Below are 23,523 nucleotides of genomic sequence, written 5' to 3'. Positions count from 1 at the left end.
TTTCAATGAGTTTCTTTCTCCCTGATCCTTTATCTCTGACCGAATGCACTGATGCCTACCTCGGTCACTAATATAGGGAGAAATGGTAAGACTGACAATTGCAATGCTTTGTTCGTCATGTGCATGTCTTGTGCAACAGAGTTCTCTAACCCATTCTAATTCGAGCTCTCATGCTTTTCTGCCCTACTGCTTCCCCCTGCATTGCTATAAAAGCATGTAAGATAACAAAAAGTCTCTTTTCTACACGGTGCCTGCCATGTTCCTTGTTTTGAAATAGCAGTGTCTATTTTATATGACTGTCGGGTCTGAGACCTCATCAAAGTCATGGTAAACTGAAAAATTATGACTAGGCTTCTTTGGGACTGCTCCTACCTTTTTTCTTGTTTCAAGGCTTTTTTTCTTTTTTTTTTTTTTTTTTTTTAGTTTTCTTTCTCCCTTAGCTTGTAGGCTGCCACATTTCACATAAAGTGCTTAATGGGTCCCGCTGAGGGATTTTTTTTTTTAATTATTATTATTTTTTAATTGTGTGGCTGACTCAGAGCTGTGACTCCAAAGTCTGGCTGAGCTGGGCGCTTCTCCTCGTGCTCCTCACTGCCTCTCGGCAGCCGCCCAACAGCGGAGACTCACCATGGAAGCAGCTCTTGACCTGGGGATTGCACCACTCCATGGGAGATGCTGTCATTGCTTCCTTCCCAAATGCATTTATTACAGAATAAATACCATTACGGGGTCTCTTTGAGAAGTTTGAAAGAAGAGAAAACCCTGCAGGAGAAATTCTCCGAGCCAATCTTTGAAGTGACGTTGTTTTCCAGTTTACTATGATGGTGACTGAACTTCACCTTTTCCAACAAATATAATTTTGTCGTGTATATACATATAAGTGTGTGTATATATATGCACATACACGTTCCAAAGAGAAAAAGAAGAGGTTGGCTATTGACTTTTCAGTGAGCGTAAATCAGTTTTGTTTTGTTTAATAAATGCTACATGCTACAAACATTGTCGTACGTTTGTCTCATGTTTGTAACGACTCTGTAAAGCTATTTCTTGTTGCTCGTGCTGTTAGCATTGGCTTTTGGAGAGATGTATGTGACCTTCTCCTCGCTCTGAATGTAACAGCCATCGCTTCCTTGTTTCCTTGCCCCCATCCCCTTTAGGATCTGACGGCTTTAGCCAAAGAGTTGAGGGAGCTCCGCATCGAGGAAACCAATCGGCCCCTGAAGAAGGTGACAGACTATTCCTCCTCCAGCGAGGAGTCGGAGAGCAGCGAGGAGGAGGAGGAGGATGGGGAGAACGAGACACACGATGGGACCGTGCCTGTCAGTGACATCCCACGGCTCATGTGAGGAGTGCTTTCTTTTGGGGGGGCAAGCCATGAAACCCCGGTCTGTGTTTTTCTGGAGGTGAAACCCCAGCGTGTCTTGGCCTGGAGGGGAAACCTTGGTGTGTCATGGCCTGGGGAAGCAGTAGCTGTGATAAAGGACATGGCCAAAGAGTGTCCATGTTTGGTGGGTGGCACTGGGAATGGTGTCATGGTTGCAATGGATGATGTACTCACATGAGTGTTTTTCCTGTTCCAAACCAGAGAGAATTAATGGGAAAAACTAAACTATTTCTGCTGCATAGTCAGTGAATGTTGGCTCAAAGCTGATGGAGCTGTACCTGCTGATGAGCCAGGCAGGTTTTTGGCCAGAGTGGGCACAGCTGACCTCATCCACACCGTGGGTCCTGCCCATGGGATGGATGTGTTAAAATTCTGCCTGCTCTTGAGCCTGGTCTTGCCCCAGATTAAGACATGCTCAAGTGTCAGCACTTGGTGTCCTGCCCAGTTCCAACTGGTAGAGCCAGGATTATAATAATCTTGAATCTTTGTCTTGGATTTCTGCCCTTGGCACAGTCAGTGTTGGTGGGTTAAAGTGGTGAAATGAAGAGATCAGCAGACTGTTGTGTCCCATTTGTGCTTTTGAATCTCTCCAGATAGGGCAGCACAGTTTCAACACTCACAGGGAGCTGTTGCCATTCAGAGAGAGTTTCTGGAGCATCTCTGCTCAGGCTTCCCACCCAGTGCTTTGCAGGGGCATTTCTGGAGGGCTCTGCCTGGCAGCAGGTTCTGAATCCTGCTCCTTTGAATTCACAGAGGAGCTGTAGGAAAGATTCAGGGGATTATTTGTGTTTTAATCAGTTCATTTCCATTTTTCCTGCTAAATGAGTTAGAGTTGATACAAGCATACCTGACTTCAGGAACATGGTTTAGCAGTGAGTATGATGGTGCTGGGTGAGTGGTTGGACTCAAGAAATTTAGAGGTCTTTTCCAAGCTAGACAATTCTCTGATTCTCTGATTCATGGGGCATGGAGCAGCACAGAAGCCCTCTAAGGGGCAAGGAGGGTTCCATGTCTCCTTTAAGTCCATGTTATTCAGAGTGCCAAGCTCCTGAGCTGAAGCTTCCTTCCAGCAGAAGAATTAAAATCAGAGCTCTTGAGTTGTTTGGAGCAGGTCGGGAGGCAGAGGGCTGGCTCTGAATGTGCAGCAGTGGGATGGGCAGTCAGGCGTGCCAGAAGGGGCCTCAAGCTGCTCATGGAAAAGGAGTTTAATCAGCAGTGGTTAATTTGTGCTGACATCCTTCTTCAGACACCTTGGGTTTGACACAGCACTTCCCAGTGGATAAATATCTCACTGGGTGCCTTGCAGCCACATGTGTGGGATGACAGCAGTGAGCAGGATGCCCCCAGCCCCTGCCAGCCCAGTGCCTGATGTCCCATAATGTCCTGTCTCTGAGTGTCCCAGAGACACAGGGTGGAGATGCAGGGGTGTCTGCAAGCAGAGCTGCACTGCCCCATGTCTGGGGAAAAAAGAAAGCAAATCCTCTGAGTTACACACAAAAGGTACCTTAGCTCAAGTTCAGCCTCGATGTACTTTGGTGTTTTTTCTAACAGATTTATTTTCCTATGTTCAGTGTTTGTCATTGGAAAGTGGGGCCAAGAGAGATCATCTCATCTGCAGCACCTTCTGAGTGATCTTTGTGTAACCCGTGTTTAAACTTCCCTAGGTATCCTCCCTGAGCTGCTCTTCATTCCAGCTGTATCCAGGTCTCTTCTGCTGCAGGATAAACCTAGCCATTGCTCTGTGTCACAGTGGATAGGAGTGATTGTTTATTCCATCCACCTCTGGAGATAGCATTTCTCCATCTGAAGACTGATGACTCCCTTCAGCTCTCTCTCCTTGAGCCGTGCAAGCCAGCTCTTGCCCAGGGCCAGGGAATTCTTGCAGGATGACATGGAAACTGTGCACTGATGAAATTTGGGACCTCAGGGCTACCTCAGCCATTCATTCACTGGCAGTACAGTCTCAAAATTAGCATAACCTCCTCTGGCCCTTTTTCCTTATTTTAAAACTATAATAACTGCTATTTTCTCATCCTTTGGTAAAAAGCTAATAGTAGGGAGGTGTTAGTTCCTTACATGGAAGGTGCTGTAGGAATCTGGTGGGTTGCTGTCTGGAGTGCCTTTGTGCTGACTGTCCAGTTGTAGGTTTGATACAATGCAGTCAAGGAGTCAGTCCCACCTCGGGGTCCCCAGGGCTCAGATCCCACCTTAGACCAGTAACCCCATGATTAATCCAGGTTGTTTTGGCTTTTCACTGACCAGGCTCCCTCACAAGCATCCAGGCTTGTTGGTGTGCAGAGGAGTTAAAGGTTGTATTGCCTCACACTGCTGGAAGCAATTGGTCTATGAGGCTTTTAAATGCAAAGTAACATCCAGGGGTGCTTGTGGCTGCTTGTGGATTTGTTCCAGTTAGATTTAAGCAGCCAGGCTGCCAAGTGAAGTAATGGGGGCTGCTCAGCACCTGTGACATCCAATCTCAGGCAGTCCTAAAATTTATTAAATTCCAGCCCCCTTCTTCAAATAGGATCATGGAAATTTCAAGGTGAAACCAGAGGTTAGGGCTGAATTTTCACCTGGAAAACAGCAGAAAGCTACAGGACACAACTTGTCCTTCTGCCCACATCTTCTCCAGACCCCATCCCCTCCTTTGTTATTTGCCATCAGATGCTCTGGTGTTTCCTTTTCAGGGGTTGAGATAGGAATTAAAGGGAGTACATTTTGGTTTTCTGCAGCTTTTTTAGGTAGAAAAAAATTATATAAAGTAGAGCAGGAGCGCCACTCCTTGTTACCCGTTCATCAGTGCTCCTCTCAGGACACCTGGGGGTAAGGAGGAGAATGGTCTCTCTCTTTGGTATCTGTTGTTTATCAGCCTGACCCTGCCCCAGTATTTCTGGCAGCATCTATCATTTCCCCATAAATCTAAGTAGATACATTTTTGTAACTTTTCTTCCTGGGAGATACAGAGCCTTACCCTTATTGAAATAATACTGTACTAGAGGGTTTTTTTCACCTAGTTTAACACAGGGAATATTCACTGTTAATGCTTTTCCCCTCTGTCCCCAGACCCACAGGAATTCCTGGGAGCAACGAGCCGTACAACCTGGGAATGGTGACAACCCACGGGCTCGAGACTTCCCACGCAGATACGTTTAGCAATATTTCAAGGGAAGGGACTTTAATGGTGAGGGAGGTAAGTTGTAAAACAAACACTTCCATGGAGCATCTTCAGGAGGTTTTGCCCATGTAAGCACAAAAACTGACAGTGCTGTGTGTCCGGAACACAAAATGAGGAGTAAATTGTGCTCGTTAGTGCTCTCGTTAATGCAATTTACACTCGGAGCAAATGTGACAAGTGCAAATGTTTCTCAGAGCTACAAACAGCAGTGAATGGCAGTGCCAGGGCACGGTGGGGAGGAGGCTCCTGCAAATGGCTCTGCTGTAACCCCACCATGGCTGCAGGCAGCAGGAGTTATCTTCCATTTACAGCACTCAGTGAATTCTCTTGGAACTGGCCCAAAGTTTGCCGCCTTCTTCCCAGCCTTTGCCACCTTGGGACTATTAGAGCTGTGCAGTGTTTGTACAGCAGTTGGGGGCTTTCAGCAGAGGCTGGTCCTGTGGGAGGCACTGGGCATCCCAGATGGGTGGGAGCCCTCATCCCCTGGGCTGTGGAGGTGAGGCTGTGGTGGGAGCAATGCTGATGGATGGGTCTGCAGCAGTGAGGCAGAGGAGGCACCGCTGTGGAAGATCTCCCTTGGTGTTTCTCGACTTCCCAGCTGCTGGAACATTCTGGTGATGCTGGTGGAAGTGCAGATGGGTAACTGGACTCCTGGTGAGAGGGCAGGAGGCCCTGGTGGTTAGGGAACAGGGAAGTCACTCTCCCACCAGCGCATCAGAGAGGTGGATGGGAGAGGAGAAGGAGGGAGCGGAGCTTGGAGTCTGCAATTGTAAAGGAGGGATGTTTAGATCACATGTAAACTAGACTTGAGCTGCATTTTAGTTCTTAATTCCATTTATCTAATGTATTCACATACAAATGAAAAATAGAAAAGCAAGTTTGAAAGAGAGGAATGAGTCAGCAAAAGAAGTCACAGCATGTTTGCTGCCTTTTTCCATCAGTTTTGGAGGGAGTAGTAATGCAGTCCACCCCATCCCTCACTGGGGTGGAGCTGTTCAGTGCAGGGAGGGTGCTGTGGGTGAGTGAGTGGGAGAACAAGGCCCTGTGTAACAGACAGCTGTTCCTGAAATGAGCCTGTGTTTAGCATCACTACAGTAAAACCCGTGCTGTGCCAGCAGGGCTGGGTGAGAATTGGGGTGCAGAAGGGTTTAAAAGGCATGGGCAAGAGAAGCAGCTGGAAAACCCCACTGGGAGGAGAAAGCAAGATTAGAAATCCAAACTGCAGCCTTGTGCTGGGTGCTTACTGTTTTCTCTCCCCCACCATAGCCATCAGAGGATGGTCTCACTGAGGTCAGAGGGCTTTGGGCAAAAGAGCTTTTCCCTCTTTGGTGGGATGGCAAGGTATGGTCGAAGGTGATCATAATGAGCAATCAAAAGATGAATGTCATCAGGACTAGTCAGAGGCTTGGTGAGTCCAGGTAAAGTTTCTACAAATCCCAGTAAATGGGTAAATCTCTGTAACAATCTCATTGATGTGCTCCAGGGAGGTGAGATTCATCAAAATGGCAAAATAAATTAGGAAGGGAGAAACTTCCCAGTACCTACCTTGCACAGGGAGGGGATGGAAAGGAAGGGGAACCCTGTGGAAACCCAAGGAACCTCGTGTGCAGGGCGAGCTGCTGGTGGTTCTGCCCCTCCTCCTCATCCTCTGCTGCTGTTCACTGCTGGTTTGGGTCACAGAAACATGGGACAGGGCTGTGCTGGCACTTGCAGTCAGGCTGCTCTTTGCCATAGCTGTGCAAAGCTGTCCAGGCTAATCTGATTGAGGGCTCAGATTCTGCTGTCACCAGTGGCCATGTGGGAGGGGAGCTGGCCATGGGGTTTGCACCCATGGGGGCAAGCACAGAATCTGCCCAGCATTCCTCGTCTCCAGCCAACAGTGACCAGGCCTCTCTCGCTGTTTCGTGGCTAATTATTCTGCATTGACTTTGTCATTAATCCTGTCTTTAATTCTCTGGAGTGGGGGGTTTGGTTTGCTGCTTGCCAGGCTGCATGGGGATGGAGCAGAGAGGGTCCTTCTCCTGCGCTTGCTCTGGGAACCGTGGGACTGCCGACAACTTCGTTTTGTTTGGTTTTTTCTCTTCTTTTTCTCTTCCCTCCCCCCTCCCTTCTCTTTCTTCCTCATGCCTTGTGTCTCTGCAGACCTCTGGTGAAAAAAAGCGTTCTGGCCACACAGCCAGCAATGGCTTTGCAGGTCACATCAATCTGCCTGACCTGGTGCAGCAAAGCCACTCGCCGGCGGGCACGCCGACCGAGGCCCTGGGGCGAGTCTCCACGCATGCGCAGGACATGGACTCGGTGCCTGAAGTAGGTGGTGGGGGGCTCCTCTTTCTCCTTTGCACTGCTTTTAAATCAAGTATTAACATCTCTGCCCCCTGATGGGGCTCTCCTGCTTTCCTCCCTGCCTTTCTTGGCTCTTCCCTCTCTCTGTTTCTTGTCCCCATGAGTGTAGTGGAAATGCAAGGGAATCGGATGGGTTCCCTACTGCTGTAGGGGTCTGTGGCTGATGGGACAAGAATTTATTAGGTCTTTCAAGCCCACCAACTGAAGTTCTGGTGGTGTGACACCAGTGCTGCCAACTGAAAAGAAAGCCCCATTTTTTTTGGACACTTGGATATAAAAGGAAGTGGTGAGAGCCAGTGATGCCATTAGCTTCAACTGGGCCCAGCTTCCATCTGTGCAACCTTTGATAATTATCATGACTGAAAAGGTTACCAAAAACCAAAGCCAGCAAAATTCCAGATTGTTCTTCAGAGTAGAAGAAGCCTGCACACTTTTAAAGTCATGTGTTCCCTGTCATGGCAAAATGTTTCTCTCTGGTAGGTGTTTTGTAGGCACATGATTGAACATTAAAATTGAAGAAAGTGTAAAAAGTCTTAGTACAAGATGTGGCAAGTAAACCAAGGGTATTGATGTGTCCACCTTACCATCCTTAGCTGTGGGAACCAAACAGTTCATTTTTCCCATGAGAAATCAACCCATTTGGTGCTAATTAAGCTATTGTATTTAATGTTGTTGTTTCATTTGGTAGGTTGTACATCAAAGGTTCTGCCATCCTATGTTCTTTCATAGAAATGGTGTTCTCACTCTATGGTGTACTTTTACTAGCAGTATAAAAATAAAAATTTATTGGAATTGGGCATTGATAAAACGTAAGAACAGATGGTGCCTGACTTGACCTCAAGTTTTTATCTGATTCCTCACTGGCATTAAAAGCAGGAATGAGAGAGTCGATCCTGAAAGTAACACCTTCCACAGTCATCCTTGGGCTGAAATGCAGGATTGGGTTTAAATGTATTCATTTATAGAATATCAACCAAAAAGATCTTCTCCATTTCTAAAATTGGATTTTTAGAGTTGACTGAGCAGGGAGTGGGTGGAAGTGGAAAATTGGGGATTTTGTTCATGGGCTTCCAGGTGGTTCATGCAAGCACAACCTCAGCCTGCAGCTTGATGCTCTTTATAAGCCACAACACAGGTTTATAGGCTGTTGAACAGGACCTGGGGGAAGATGAAGTCTTAATATTTAAATATCAGCCTTGGAAGCTATTAAAATGTCATCTTCTGAGGAGAATAACTGAATGTGAGCAAGGAAAAATGCTCAGTGCATTGAGATGAGGGTTTTCTTTGTAATTCATTTGCTGGAAAGCACCTGGCTCTCCACTGGAAATCCCTGCAAAAACTGAAATCTTCTCTTCCTTAAATTGCTATTGTTTCATGGAAAAGACCTTCAGCACAGGGAAAGAACCTGTGTATTTCTTGGGTAGGAGACAAGCACAAAGCAGAGGTATCTGTGCCCACAGCCTTCCCTGCTGCAGGCTGTTAACTCCTTCAGTTACCATGTTCTGCTTAGAAATCCATCCTGTTTCTATGGAAACAGCCAGGCTGTCAGGGAATAGGGCTGGGAGGGAGGCAGGATGCACAGCCTGGTTTTGGCATGGATGCTGGCTTGCCCATGGATGCCAGCCCCAAAATGCTGGGAAAAGTCACGAGCCACGAAGCTGCTCCTACACCTGGTTTTTTGTGCCCTTGAATCCGTTTATGGCTCACTGGAGGGCAGGCACAGGCCCAGCCTGGTTTCAGTGGGGATGTGCCAGGGTGGTGGTGTTCCCCATGGCACATGTCCCCAGGCAGGGGGGACTTGTCCTCATGGCAGCTGTCACACAGGGACTGTGGCAGTGGGCGTGGGGAGCAGCTGGGGCTTGGTGACTGGGTGAAAGCTGAGGAAGATTTATTTCAGAAGAAGGACAATGTCTCAGAGAAGAAAAACGTGAGCTGTAGTGGTGCTGCAGAGTGAGCTGGGTTTGCTGCTGTTGCATCTCTAAACTGAGCTCATCCATAAAGCGCGTCCTGGGTAAATGCTGGAGTAGGAAGGATAAGCTGCTCAAAGAACAGGGGAATTCACATCACTTTGACTCCAAAGACAAGTATTTTCTTTTGCTTGGAAGGAGGTCTTAGCCTCATTTTTTGTCTTAAAGCAATGGTTTTGAAAAGAAAGCAGTGTGACACTGCAGTTTGTTCATCCCCAGATTCCCTCAGCAAAGTATTGGCTTTGACATTTCCTGTGATACCCTCAGGTTAGGTTTTGTTAACTTAGAAATGCCCCTTTCTGCAGTCCCACTTGAAGTGCTGGGGATAATTTAAAACTGTGCCAGCTGCCCCAGGCCAGGGCTTCACAGGGACTCCCAGCACCATCCTGCCAACCTCAGCTGGAACGGGAAAGTGGGAAAAGCAAACCCTCGCCTGCCTGACGTCCCAGAGAAGGTTTAAGGCATGTGTGTGACATGCAGAGAAGTAAACAGGTGGATTGATGATCTTAAAGATCTGCTGCAGTCTAAATGATTCTGTGATTCTGGGTTGGATTTTTCCTGCCTTGGCTTCTGCCTCTGGCCCTGTGGCTTCTCTGCTGACTGTCCTCAAGGCTGTGCTTCTGCCTGTGAGGAGAGAGCAGAGCCAGGCCCTGCTCCTCCCATTTTCTGTTGTTCACAAACACTCAGAAATCCAGTTTAATGTTTGTTTCTGATTAGTGATGAGGAGGAGGAGCAGATGTTCATAGAGGGCTCAAAAAGGGCGCTGCAGAGGCAGGCACCATTTGCTAATTAGAAAGTCTTAGATGTACACAGGTGTTATTTCTGTGCACTGAGCCCTCTCTTGCTGTTCATTTTCTAGTATGGTATGGGAAGTAGCACCAAAGCCTCTTTCACCCCCTTTGTGGACACCAGAGTGTATCAGACCTCTCCTACTGATGAAGATGAAGATGAGGATGAAGAGTCATCTGCTAATCGTAAGAGCCAGTGTGGCCAGTCTGAGATGGGAGGAAAAGCAGGTCAGGGAGCCTGAATAACCCCAGTGAACCTCTCACATTTCACTTACTCCAGACATAGCTGGTGTCTGTATCCTTGCCCTCTCTAGGTGCCCTCCAACTTCTTCTCCCCCCCACCAAAATGTCACCAGAAAGATCTGGGAGGAAATGGGGAGCAGCAGAAATCCACCCTCCTGTCTGCTTGGGCAAACGACTATCTTGTATCACAGTGATGACTCCCCTATGGAGAAATAAACCAAATATTATCATTCTGTCCCAAAAAAGAGGTGACAGAGCATTTAACCCATCACCTCTCCCTGTCCTCCTGTGTTCCCTTGCCAGCCCTGTTCACCAGCGAGCTGCTGAGGCAGGAGCAGGCCAAGCTGAACGAGGCGCGCAAGATCTCAGTGGTGAACGTGAACCCCACCAACATCCGCCCGCACAGCGACACCCCGGAGATCCGCAAATACAAGAAGCGCTTCAACTCCGAGATCCTCTGTGCTGCTCTCTGGGGTAAGCCCCGGGCGTGTCCTGCCCTCCCTGTGGCTCCCAGGGGGTGGGGATGTGTGGGAATGTGCCCCTGCCTCTGCTTGGCCCCTTCTCCATCCCCCAAGGGTCACGTCCCCCGTGCTGTAGAGTGACCCTTCCTGTCCATGGGAAGGTGCCAGCATCAGCTGGGTCGGTCACACTTCTGGTGGCAGCAGAGATGAGCTTGGGGTGTTGTCCTTGGGAGCAGCCATGGCTCCTGGCAATCATGGCCCTCTGCTCTGCTCTCTTCTCCAGGTGTGAATCTGCTGGTGGGCACGGAGAACGGCCTGATGCTGCTGGACCGAAGTGGGCAGGGCAAGGTCTACAACCTCATCAACAGGCGGCGGTTCCAGCAGATGGATGTCCTCGAGGGCCTCAACGTCCTCGTGACAATATCAGGTGCTCCTCTCATGCTTTCACCCCATCATTTGCCTGCTCTGCCTTGCACAAGCCCTGAGTGGTTCCAGCTCAGACAGAACCTGCTCACTGGTGTCAGAGAGAAGCTCCCCGGAGAGCTGGACCTGGTTTATTCTGTAATCAAATTAGTTTAATCTGCTTTCAACAGTTTGCTTCCTTTACCTGCTGACTGCACTTCATCTCCAGTCTCCTTGAGCAGGGAAGGGGAGGTGCAGGATACAGGCAGGTGGCCCAGCAAAGGAGATAATCACAGCTTGAGGGGGCAGAGAGCTCTGTGTTTGGGTCTGTTTGGCTCTGGCTGAGGGAGCCATGATCTGTGGCTTTAGATTTCCAGTTCAGAACACAGATGTGCTTGGGCTGTCCCAAGCATTGTGAAGTCTACAGGCTTTTCACTGTTTAGCTGGGAGCTCCAGAGTGCTCGTATCAAGCTCATAGGGTGATTTCTGGCAAAAAACCCCAAAACCTCCATAGTCCAGTCTCAGAGGAGAGCATCCAGCACCCTCCTGCAGAGCAGCCCCGAGGAGCACATGGGTGGCAGCCAGGCCAGAGCCTTCTCCTGCTGATACCTGTCCAGCAAAGCTCACAGAGGGCAGCAAGAGAAGTGCTCATGAGGAAATTGTTTGATGGAATCCTTCTGTTTCCTTTCACATTGTTAAAGACACTCTGGCCTTGCTCTGCATTCACCTGCAAATCCTGCTCCCCCCATTCAGCCAGGGCTCCAAACTCACTACTGCATCCTTTACCTGGTCTGCAGGTCCTCTGTGGTTTTGGGATCCAGCTCTAGGGATAAGGGTTGCTGGAATGGGAATAGCATTAAACTCCAGGATGATACTGAGAATGAGTCCTGTGGGCTTGTGGAAATCTGAGAGCAGACAGGGTCTATCCTTGGAGTTCCATCTCACCAGGCTAAGTCTGAGTTCTGTCCTGTCCCTGTCATGGGGGCTCTGCAGCCACAGGGATTTTGCAGCCATGTCACAGCCATCCAAGAGCAGGCAGCAGTGCAGAAATTTGGCAGCCCCTCAGCATTGCAGACCCAGCACCAGGCTTGCTGGCTAACAGCAGTGCCTGTCGCAGGCCAAGGAGCTCCTGTCTCATCTCCAGGGTGGAATTAATGTTGTATGAAGGAGACTGAAGGAAAGAAACCCAGTAGCTGAGTAGCTGGATAAGCTTTAAGCTGTAGGAGAGTTGGGATCACTGCCCCACTGAGCCCCACTGTCCCTCTGTGAACACTGATTTATAGGAAAAGGAATATATTACTATTTATATTACTTTTATCATGAAATGGCCTCACATTCTATCATCTTGTGATTAAAAATAAGCACTGAAACCTCAAGATGGTCCATGCAAACGTGCTCTGCTCTGACAGGGACATTTCCTTTGCCAACAGGAAAGAAGAACAAGCTGCGTGTGTACTACCTGTCCTGGCTGAGAAACAGGATTTTACACAATGACCCTGAGGTGGAGAAGAAGCAGGGCTGGATCACAGTTGGGGACCTGGAGGGATGCATCCACTACAAAGTTGGTGAGTGGAAATAAATCTCTGAAGAGATGTGGTTTTGTTCTCTGGTCTTAGGTCTGACCTGACATTTTGATATTAAAATTATGGGTTGACCATAGCCACAAGTAAGTTTGGAATTCATCTTTATGCATTAGGTGGGCTCTATGTAGTGACAACCAACAGAGGAATGGCCTGGGAAGCTGTTCCTGGAGATTTGTAGGAACAAAGTGAATGTTTTTAAAATTGGGTTTGTTTTTATTTTAGTGAAATATGAAAGAATCAAGTTCTTGGTGATTGCCTTAAAGAACGCTGTAGAGATCTACGCTTGGGCTCCTAAACCATATCACAAATTTATGGCATTTAAGGTATGTGTGTCTCTTACACTCTGTAATTGTAAATACATGAGGTTTCTGTACTCTGCAGAGCAGAAAAGCATCTTGCTTATGTAGCTGAGCTCTTCAGGATGCCTGGCAGGCATGGGAGATGGGATCCTTGCTGGCTGAAGAGATTGGATATGTTCTGCTTACAGCCAACAATGAAGTGTTACTATTAATTTATGCTAGCAGGCTTTACTTGAGGAATTTGCAGAAAGCTGATCAAATGCATACGAGTAAAATTGAGTTGGGGATTTTGGTAGGCATTTTTTGTGAGGTTTTTGTGTTTGGTGGGTTTTTTTTTCCCTCTGACTAATTTTTAACATACAATATAAAAATAGGCTGCCATGATTTTCTATTTTCATTTTGCAAGGTCCTCTCCCCTTCTGCAATTCGGATTCTGTTTCAAGACAAAAAGTTAGGGAGAGTGACCCACGCTTTCTCTTTTTTCCTCTCTTTTCACCTGCCTTGGTTTCCTCAGTGAGACCTTCCTCCTCTCCAGCCTGCCAGTGGGTATTTTGTGTTTAGTCCTTCAGAGCACTTTTCATCCCAAGCTCTGTGCAGAGAAGAGTCACAAGGGCAATGCCTTGTGGAGATGTTCATGCTGAGTAATCTCATGATACATCTTTCCAACACAAATGGACTTATGCAGTATTAGGTCACATTTGCTTTTTCTGAACAAAAGCCAGAGTAAAGGGCTCAGTGACATGGAGAGCTCAGCAGCATCAAAATGGTCTGGGATCCAGCTTCCCACAGGTGTTTGTTTCACTCTCCTGCTGAGCACCTAAGCCATGGTGCTTGATCTGGACATGGCTGGGGGTTGGTCCCAGCCTTGCTGCAGCAGGTTAGATGGAGCAGGGAAAAGTAGGTCTTTGCTAAACTGACTCATTTCAGCTGCCCAAAGCAGAGCAGTGATATCTGCCAAGACAGGAAGTGGGTGGTCACGGATCTCTGCTGAGAGAGACTGAACACACACTCATGTAAAATTGAGCTGTCTCCTTCCTTCAGAGACCAAATCCTTGTGTTTGCCTCGGGCTCCTGTGAGAGAGAGCTGGGCTTGGCAAGGGTGGGCACTTATCTGCTGGGATGACTGAATACCCTCTGAGGCATCTGACAGGGGAACAGAGAGGCAGGAGTATAAATAACCACATATTCAGTAGGAAACACAGTCAAACAAATAAGATTTCAAAAGCGTATCAGGCTGCTGCAACGGGGATTTGTTGGTTTTCTGTGATGCTCATGGAAGGGATTATAAAAGTCTTTTGCAGATCTCCAGCACAAGCCGTTGCTCGTGGATCTCACTGTAGAAGAAGGTCAGAGGCTGAAAGTTATCTTTGGATCCCACACTGGTTTCCATGTGATTGATGTAGATTCTGGGAACTCCTATGATATCTATATACCATCTCATGTGAGTACCTGGGCAGTGCAGCTGCCTGAAGAACACGGGTCACCAGTGAGGTTTGGGCAGGCTCCCAGGGGCTCACAAGTGGGGACCAGTGATGAGTGTGACATTCCCCAGTGCTTCACTCACTTAAACAGGACTCAGGGCTGTCACATACTTCATGTTCATCTGCACAGGCTGTTTCTGTCCTCATGCAGGAGCAGTAAGGTTTAAGGTTGCCATGTCGCACAGAAAGGACAATCTGTCTGTACACTGCGTGGAGCAGTAATGGAACTGTCTGTAGGATTTTCTTGTTGGGTTATTTAAACTCCATCTATACAATAAACTGGTCTAGAAGTGTGTCGCTAAAAAAAGGAGGAATTGTTGCATCTGATCCAAGCAGCAGTCTCCTCTGTGAGAACTAGCAAGAGTAGAGGGAGAAATTCTGGGACAAGTTTGGGATGGTTTTTTGTCGTCTTAGCTATGGAAGGGCAGACATGGGTGGAAAGTCAATGCAGCTGCCCTTGGAGCCAGAGGATGATTGCTGAAAAATCGGATATTTCCTCCCTAGGGCTGCCTGTAAAATTCTGAGTTGATTTACCCTGATTTGAACTGGTGATGGATTCATTGGCTCAGTCACTTACTCGTGTTCCAGCCAAGTGTCAGCCATCAGTCTTGGGGGCGTGTATGTTGTGATCTGTCTGTAATTGCTGAACCTGTTTATCCTTGCTGTGTCAGACAGCTTTGATGCTAGGGTAAACATGACAGTTTCTTCCTCTTCAGGCTTATCTCTGAAACCCAGTGCCTGTGTGAGGAATGCAGGGAGGGCTTTGTTCTCTGGTTGGTTTGGGCTTTTTTCCTGCAGTGCTCTGCTCCCTTCCCCTTTCTCCATTCAGGGTAATTCTGACTCTCAGGGTCTGTGTTCCCTGCAGATTCAGGGCAATATTACTCCTCACGCCATTGTCATCCTGCCCAAGACGGACGGGATGGAGATGCTGGTGTGCTATGAGGATGAGGGTGTCTATGTGAACACCTACGGACGGATCACTAAAGACGTGGTGCTCCAGTGGGGAGAAATGCCTACTTCCGTGGGTAGGTCAACCCTTCCTCTTCACCTGCTTAAAATACAAGCCACAAGCAAGATGAGGAGTTGAGAATGCTGGGATGGAGTCATTTGGGATGAAGGGGATTTCCCTCTTGTATCAAAGGGGATTTCCCTCAGCCAGCTATGAAATGCAATTGCTTAATTTGTGCAGTTTGGTCCTCCATAATAAAAGCAAGTAATTTCTTGAAGATTTGAACTTTTTGAGTATAATATAAATGTGAGATAATGCAAGCTGTTGCACTGGGGGGATATTGTGTTGAGTGGAGGGGGACTGGGTGTGGAGCAGGGAGCCCTTGAGTTGCTCTTCTGGCTCTGCTGTTGCTCAGCTCCACAGCCCATGGAGGCAAAACACTGCCCAGCTCCTCACATTGCAAAACCAGAAGAAGTGATGCTGCTTCTGTTTAAATTTCTCAGTAATTTGTGGATGAGAAGTGCTCTGAAAAGGCTGCTGTCCCTGCAGGCCATCAGAGCTCTGCCATTGATCTGCTTAGGCTTTGAGTAACAGCTTATGAGAGCTTTTCTGCCCATTGCATAATATTTAACTCAGCACAAGTTGTAACTCCCGCCAAACGCTTCCTTTTGACAGCCTACATTCATTCCAATCAAATAATGGGCTGGGGAGAGAAAGCGATTGAAATCCGGTCAGTGGAGACAGGACATTTGGATGGAGTATTTATGCACAAGCGAGCTCAAAGGTTAAAGTTTCTATGTGAAAGAAATGATAAGGTAAGTCCACTTCAAAGCTTGTGTCTGTGCTGCGAGCTACAAGGTGCTTTTAGAGCTTATGTCTGGTTTATCTTGAGATTAATAATTAATCTGAAGGTTCTGTTTAATAAGCAGTGCCCTTAAGCCTATTCCCAGTTAATTTCTCCAGTGGATGGAGACCTCAGCCTGCAAGATCTCTTCTCCATCTAGTTGAGATCTGCATTGACTTGGCTTGACTTTCTCCCAGTTCTTTCATCCGAACATTAAATTTAGGCTGCCAAGTGAACTCTGAAAGTTGAGTATTAGCAAGGGTGTGTAAGTGACCCTGATTTGAGCTCTGATGCAGAAACATTTTGATGCATCTTTTGATGCATTTTAAATTATTTTCCTCTCACAGCCTCATCCATTTCTGTGGACAGCAGTGATAAATACTGCTCTGGAGGGTCCCCAGAGTTGCATGGCTGTCATGCAGATGCCCCCTGCCACAGGTGCTGCAGTGGGGACAGGGAATGAGGAGAAATTGCTGAAGGAAAAGGCATTTTTTTGTGGAAGAGATGGTTGAATGCCAAGGTCTTTCTGCAGGTGGTGTTCCCTCCTCTCACAAGGTTTCACTAAGATAAGTCAGGAGCCAGCAGAAGTGGAGATCTTTCATAATGGACACAATCACAAAACCAGTGAAGAAACCAGTTGCTGTGTCCCCAGAGCAGGATTTAATAATGTGCAGTAAATGAGCTTTGAGGCCACAATCACTGTAGTGAACAGCTGCTCATTAGCTGAGCTCTGCCCTTCCTGGGGCATGGAGGTAGGCTGAAGCTCTGCAGGAAAATGTATCCTAACTTTGCAGTTGAGTATGTTATGAGAAGCTGTCCAAGAAGCTGAATTTAAGTTTAATTTTAGTGTTACCTAATTCTAACAAAGAATTAAAAAAGAAAAAAAACAACCACTGTGATCTTTCTAAAATCCTGGAACCAACTGATCACTGATGGGTTTGAAATACTAAACTCAGATGTTTCTCTTTCTGGAGAACTGGTTAAACTGGTAAGATTGAGTAATTAAGGACAGAGACTTCAAGATTGTTCCTTCAATATTTGCAAATTATAACTTATTTATTTTTTAAGACACCCCTTGCAATCAAATGCTGGTGGATTGTGCCAGAAGCACCAAAACCCCTGTTCTTCATACAGAATCCTGATATGTTTCTGCACTTTGAGCATGTTGAAGGGAAGCAGTTTTTTCTGGGCTTTACTTTCAGGAATAGCTGAAATACCAGGATTCACTTTTCCAAAAAAAAAGCCTTTTCAGACTGAGGCAGATATCGACCAAATGGTGAATGTTTAGCAAGAACCAAACCACTGACAGCAGTTTTTTGTTAGTACTTCATAATAAATGATGCTGTGGCAGTAAAATGTGATAAACCTGGTATTTTCAATGCATTCCAAACTCTTTGGTAGTGAGGGAGAAAGAGGTTTAATTACTGCATTTACTAATGAGTGGCTCAATTTAATCCCAGTCTCACATGGGTTAGCTCCATCCCCTGAGTATTAATAAGTGTTTTTTCCTTCCAAACAGGTATTTTTTGCATCGGTGAGATCTGGAGGAAGCAGCCAAGTGTTTTTCATGACTCTCAACAGAAACTCCATGATGAACTGGTAACAGAGGAGCACTTGGCACTCACCGCCATGGCATTATTTCTAATTTAAAGGACATTATCACGTGGACTAACACTGTAGAGGCAGGTGGAGGGCGCCGAGGAACCCCCTCCCCACGCTCCCCCGGCGCCGCCAGCCCCGGGGCAGGGACTGCAGCCAGGGATGGACTTTCACGCTTGGACCCCACAAGGTCTCCTGATTACGCTGTGTTATAGTGGGTTATGAGTTTTCCTTTATTTTATTTTATTTTATTTTTTAGTTTTACTTTTTCTTTGTCCCCTACTTTGTAAGAACGGGGAAAGAAACAGTGTCAAAAAGTCTGTTTTTAATTCTGTCTGCCTGCTAGCATCAAATATATAGTATGTTGTAAAGTTACCAATTAAATCTGGTGAGAGACAGCACAATAAATGTACCTTTTATCTTTGTGATGAAGGCCATAACCATATAGCTCGGTAATTTTAGAAATCTTTTGCCTTCACCAACATTTACATGTTGCTTTTGGCAGCAACGGCTTAACGGATTTTTAAAGAAGAGAAAAAATAATAGGTTTTTTTCCCCTCTTTTGGGAAATGGATTTTAAATGGCTAAACTACTAGCCTTAGACTAATAAAAATCAGCTACCATTTTTGTCAAGTCTGTCAATCCATATTTCTATATGGATCTTCACATAATGGTGTGTCTTGATATAGGGACAGAGGTGCCATTTCTTGTTGCTCCAGAGGTGCCCGCCTGGCCCGGGGCTTGGCCACGGGCACCGGGACAGGGGATCGGAGGAGGAGAGGACAGAGGAGCGGTCAGAGGAGCCCCGTGCTCGCCCCTGAGGCGGATTTGTGACCACAGAGGCTCCTGGGATGCTGTGGGCATGAGACCCTGCTGCTGAAGTCGGTGCAGGTTGTGGGTGTTCGTTCCCCCCAGTCCGGAGCCGGGCACTGGCGTGCAGGAGCAGTCGGCACAGGGATGGGGACCATGGAACAAGCTGCCTGTCCCCCATGTTCTAGATTGGGCTTGTAAAGAGCTTAAAAAAATATATATATGTGTGGTTTCTTCGGCCAAGGGTCTGAATCTACTCGTTTTCCACCCCCTCCACTCCCTAGGAATTACCCAACATACAGTGAAAGACAACATCTGTGCCGAACCGTGTGTGTGTGTTTAGTTCAGGTTGAATCGTGTCCTTATAAACTTTGCTCAGTTGATTTCTGTTTTCAGTGCGTATCTGGGGTTTTCTTTCTCAGTAGCTGCAAGCATGGCCGCCTGTGGTGTTGGGGTGTCGCATAACAAGGTCTGTGTTGCTGGTTTTAACCTACCTCGTTTCGGTTGGGGTTTGTTTTTTGGTTTGGTTTCGTTTTATTTTTTTTCCGTTCCGCTGTCGATCACAGCGCTGTTACCTCCAGCGGCATATAGAGAGCTTAACTGGCAATCTTGGTGTACTCAGTAACGATGGCTTTATTAAAAAATGATTAAATCAACAGGACTTGGTCAAACTTGAATCTTTATCAAGGGTAAGAGGTGTTGTGGGCTGGCGGGGATGGGATAGGCCGGGCCACCCTCACCTGAAGCATTCTGTGGGCAGGGTGTCAGGGTTTGGTACCGCAGGGATTGCCAGTGGTGGGACTCCCAGGATGTGGAGTTCAGGGAAAAACAGGTGGGATGTGCTTTGTGGTGCCTCCTCTGAGCACCAGACACCCTCCTGTTGGGCTGGTGCAGCCTCTAGAGAGTGTAGGGATGGCCACAGGATCAGATACTGGTATTCAAATCCTGTCACAAACACTGATTGCCACCAGCTCTTTGTATTTTCATTGTGGTTAAAATAAAAATCAAATAAAGCCCAGAGCTTTTATTGTGTTGCAAACTGATAACTGTTTTGGGGTGTTTTTTGTTCTTCTTCAAGTGACAAATGCACAGCTTTGGATGATTTTTGTTACTATGGGTTTTTGCATACAGTGATGAAATAGCAGGCAGTCATTGAGTTTAAACGACTCAGGTGGTTTGTGAATGTATTTTTTTACATCTCAGAATAATTTGAAACAAAAATCACAGAAGCCAATATTACCACAGTCTTGTCTATGGCATGTGTGTATGGAGATAACACAGAGCAAATGCTTTTCTGGTGCCAACCACAATAAACCACAAAACTTTACCATTAAGCCATGCCTTTTATGTTTGGGTAAATAAATCCTGGGGTCTTGGAGGACATGGAGGTAAAGGGGATTTTCAGTCAGAATGCTCTTTGACTGGAGACTCTTGGGAAGGTGGTTTTGGAACAGGATTACTGCGGGGAGGTGGGACATGTCCTTTGTGATGCTGCCCAGCAGTGAGCAGTGGCCAAGGGATGTCTTGATGGACCATCACCATCTGAAAACTCCTCTTCTACAAAGTCAACCCATGGTTATTATAAAGACATTTCCCCTCCAAATGTTACTAACTTTGATTTGCTTTTCCTTTGCTGAAAGTAAAATGGGCTTATGGTTGATTAATGCCCTCAGAAACTACTTATTAGTAGTGTTTAAAGAAATAAAACCTGCAGCTCATTTTAAAATCCTGTTTCTGGCCTTTTTTGCCCAGGAAAGGAAATTTGTTCAGCTGTGCAGTGCTGCAGGAGGAAAAAGCAGTAATGTCTGTGCATGCAGGGGTCGCTTGAGCCTGTTGCAGATTCAATTATTTACAGAGTTGCTATGAAATTGTATAACTCAAGGATGAGTCGTGGTATATGGAAGAAAAGCCCTGAGAGCTGGCATGAGGCCATGCAAGGGCCATGGTTAGCTCCACCACCCTGAGGAGATGCTGGGTACCACTGCCATGTGAAGGATGCTCAGAGGTAAGGCTGTAGCAGCTACTTGTGGGAACTGAATCTTTTCAAACCTGCCTCAGAATTATTATCAAATGGCCTTTTTCTTGTTGGGTGGTGGTTTGGGGGTTGACACTACATATTTTGGGGTAGAACAGGGATGCACGAGGTGACCCTGGCCCCAACCCCAGAGCTGGGCTGGTTGCTGGAAGTGGTTGAAGTTAAGTTGCAGTTCATTGTCTCGATGTGAGCCCACTTAAGGTCTTTACCTGCAACAATTTGATGCTCTGTAATTGGGGCCAGCATGAGCATCATGCAGGCCAGCAGAGACTGAACCTGCCCGTTCCCAAAGGTGTGGGGTGGAGCTCCACGTCACACCCTGCCTGTGTCCGGGCTAAGCCACCCACCTGGCACAGCTCTGAGGAGATCCAGCAGATTCCTTAGCAATCAGGATGCATTTCCTGGCACAGGACACCTGTCACAGCTGCTGCTGCCCTGCAGCATCTGTGCCCTGCCCTGTGCTGCAGTTGGGACCTGCAGCTGGAGAGCTTTGCTGGGTTTGCTTCCAGTTTTCTCTTCTGGGAGATGCTGCACCACCCAGGGCTGGGGGGTGGGAAAAGGCTCATAAACCTCCGGTATCTTTACAGCACTGCTGTAAAAGCACCAAATTCTCTCTCCTAAATGAGTTTTATCAGCCTCAGCTGCTGTCTCTCACGTGGCCTCAGCACTGCTGCCCAGCCCAGCTGATGTACTTAGAGAGGAGAAATGAAAGAACATAATTTTAGTTTTTTGCCAGCCACTGATGTGCTACATCAGCCTGCTCTTTGAGAGCCAGTGTATTGCAGACCAGATCTACCTTTTTTCCTTTGTTTTGTTTTGCTTTATCGCATACTTTTCCTTTTTTTAACATCAAAGCTGACTCTGAATGACCCAGAGCAGTAAAATGGATGTGCAAATTGCCCCAGCACCTGGGTATAGCCTCACAGCCCCTCTGGAATCTTTGAATTCCTTCCACTGAGGTGACGAGGGTTTTCAGCTGTTCAAAAGCAGAGCCCCATCATAAACTTAAGCCCATTGCTTTTATCACACAGAGATTATCAACACCACCAATTACACTACACACAACACAGAGTAGGCAATAAGCGTGGCAATTCTCTCTAACATTACAGTTCTTGCACTTTATTATTTAAATAAAGCATCAGCAATTATGCAGACCCTGTTGTTTGCCAATCACCTAAACACTGCCTGGCCAGGTTCTCCAGCCATGGGATGGGTCAGTGTTGCTTTGGGCTGTGTTGTACCACTCTTTGCACCCTCTGGACTGTGATCACAACTGGCTGTCAGATGTGCAAGAGATTTGATGGTAGGTCATTCATCCTGGTGGAGGCAGGCCTGGTTCCTTCTCCTGTAGGAACACTCTGCTTCTCTCTACCAAGCTAACAATCAACCCCTTTGGAAAGTGACTGCAGTGAGAGGAAGGTTTACACACCAACCTTTCCCATCTGTGATCCTCGGGACCAGCTTAAAGCTGGCCTCTGCTAGTCACCACATCCACATCCAGCTTCCTATTCAGAGAATTACAGTCAGGAGTCTGTTAGTGGCACTGAGACTTAGTATGTTAAATACTAAATTCCCCAGGACCAAGCTGAGGAGTGTGTCACAGCCCAGCTAGCACCAGCCAGGGAGGGGCTCAGAGGCAGAGAGACAGCCCTGGCTCTGGGTTGCAGCATCTTGCCTGGCAGGGAAGCTAAGAGCGGCCAGGGGGTGGGAATACTCCATACCTTTTGCCATCATACCTAGCCAAGGGATATGTGTGGCTGTGGGGCTTCCAGCCTTTGGCATCCAAAGTTTCCAGGGAAGTGGAAGGGCTGCTCCTGGGGAGGTGAGTTCACCCAGCCTCCCAGCACAGCTCCAGCTGCTCCACACCCCGCCCCCAGGAAGCTGGTTTCTGGGAAGGCTCTGCTCTATGCAGCAGTGGGCCGGACATGGAAAGGCGATCCTGCTCATGGTTTGTTGATGGCCTTTGATGCCTCTAGTTCCAATAATAGTCTGTGAAGAATAGGGAGGGAAAGATCTTTGTGCCAGGCACCTGCAACAGGATGGGGATCCCTGAGGGGTACATGGGAATCTTGGATGGGGACATCTGTCCTAGAAAGGTTTTCACAGTGCCTGAAGGTTTGGTCTTGGGTCAGGGCCCCCATTTGTTTTCTGATTCAAGCCTTAGCAGCCTGGTAATTGTCAAATCCTGACAGTCCCATTGTGAAGGTATTTAACTGCAATGCAAAGAAACTGCTTGTAAATGCCTGGGTATCCACACACAGCGAGCAAACAAACACCATTGGCAAAGATCTCAGCAGGAAGGACAAATATTGGGGAAAACTAAAAAGCTCAGCCTTGGGCCCCTTCCTGTCACAGCTACACCAGCCCTAGAGGGGAATGCAGGTGCTGTGGCTGGAATCAAAGCCTGCTTAATGTAATGAACTTTCCTCTCCCAGTTAAAGTTTTACCTTTCTAGAGACCAGTGCAAAGATTAGTGGTCTTACACTCATCTTTGTTGTTTTTTCTCTTGCTCTTCCTCTGTAGAAAGTACATTTTGTGCCCATGTGAAGCCTGGCTGACTGAGAGCATCATCCAATGAGTGCTGTAGCTTGGCTGCTGAACCCATCAGGGGCTGATCTGGAAGATAATTACTTTAATCAGCATTAATCACCTTCCCAGCTGACTCAGACTTTGGCACGGTCTGCTGCCGCTAAGGATGCCACTGTCCAACCCCCCAGCCCGGCCCTGCAGCTCCTCTCTCTGACCATGTCAAGGACAGCAAATCTCAAGCCCAAGCAAGACCAGCTCAGACCAGTTTGTGCAGATGTGCAAAGTTCGTGAAAGCCAAGTGAGCTAACGCAAAAATATTTGGCAGCATCAGTAGTATTTGGCAGCATTGGCAGTATTACCCAGAATCCACAATATTTGACAGCACAGCCATCAGCTGTGGTGGTGCTGAAAGGCTCACTGTTCACACCACTGTAGGATTTTTAATGAAAGCCTCTTTTAATGTAATATTCTGAGTAATTTTGTTGTGGTCTATGTCCCTCTACACACAGAGCTATCTCCTCTGACAGGTGTGTACTGGCATTAGAGCTGCCTGCTGAGGGGGTTCTGTGTATGCAGGTGTCTGTGTATGGATATACAGAGAGACCTGTATACATCTGTGTTTATATGTGAC

The 23,523-nt window shown here is 47.2% G+C and overlaps 1 protein-coding gene across 4 annotated transcripts in view; it reads left to right on the top strand.

Moving 5' to 3' along the window:
- TNIK (TRAF2 and NCK interacting kinase) overlaps positions 1-19,662 on the top strand; it is a 149,575-nt gene extending 129,913 nt beyond the window's left edge. For 3 of the 4 annotated variants that reach the window (XM_030226942.2, XM_050977929.1, XM_030226943.2), the window contains 12 exons: positions 1,158-1,342; positions 4,448-4,574; positions 6,702-6,866; positions 9,729-9,843; positions 10,204-10,374; positions 10,645-10,788; positions 12,194-12,328; positions 12,569-12,669; positions 13,937-14,086; positions 14,992-15,151; positions 15,751-15,890; positions 17,439-19,662. In XM_030226942.2, coding sequence (XP_030082802.2) covers positions 1,158-1,342; positions 4,448-4,574; positions 6,702-6,866; positions 9,729-9,843; positions 10,204-10,374; positions 10,645-10,788; positions 12,194-12,328; positions 12,569-12,669; positions 13,937-14,086; positions 14,992-15,151; positions 15,751-15,890; positions 17,439-17,522 — 1,677 coding nt within the window. In that variant the 3' untranslated portion in view covers positions 17,523-19,662. The remainder of the gene's footprint in view (positions 1-1,157; positions 1,343-4,447; positions 4,575-6,701; positions 6,867-9,728; positions 9,844-10,203; positions 10,375-10,644; positions 10,789-12,193; positions 12,329-12,568; positions 12,670-13,936; positions 14,087-14,991; positions 15,152-15,750; positions 15,891-17,438) is intronic. The other variant, XM_050977928.1, reaches the window with a different exon arrangement.
- The last annotated feature ends 3,861 nt before the right edge of the window (positions 19,663-23,523 follow it).

This window comes from Serinus canaria, chromosome 9 (genome assembly GCF_022539315.1).
Source record: "Serinus canaria isolate serCan28SL12 chromosome 9, serCan2020, whole genome shotgun sequence".
NCBI lineage: Eukaryota > Metazoa > Chordata > Aves > Passeriformes > Fringillidae > Serinus > Serinus canaria.
The sequence above is the reverse complement of the archived record's forward strand: the minus strand, read 5'-3'. Positions and strand labels throughout refer to the sequence as shown.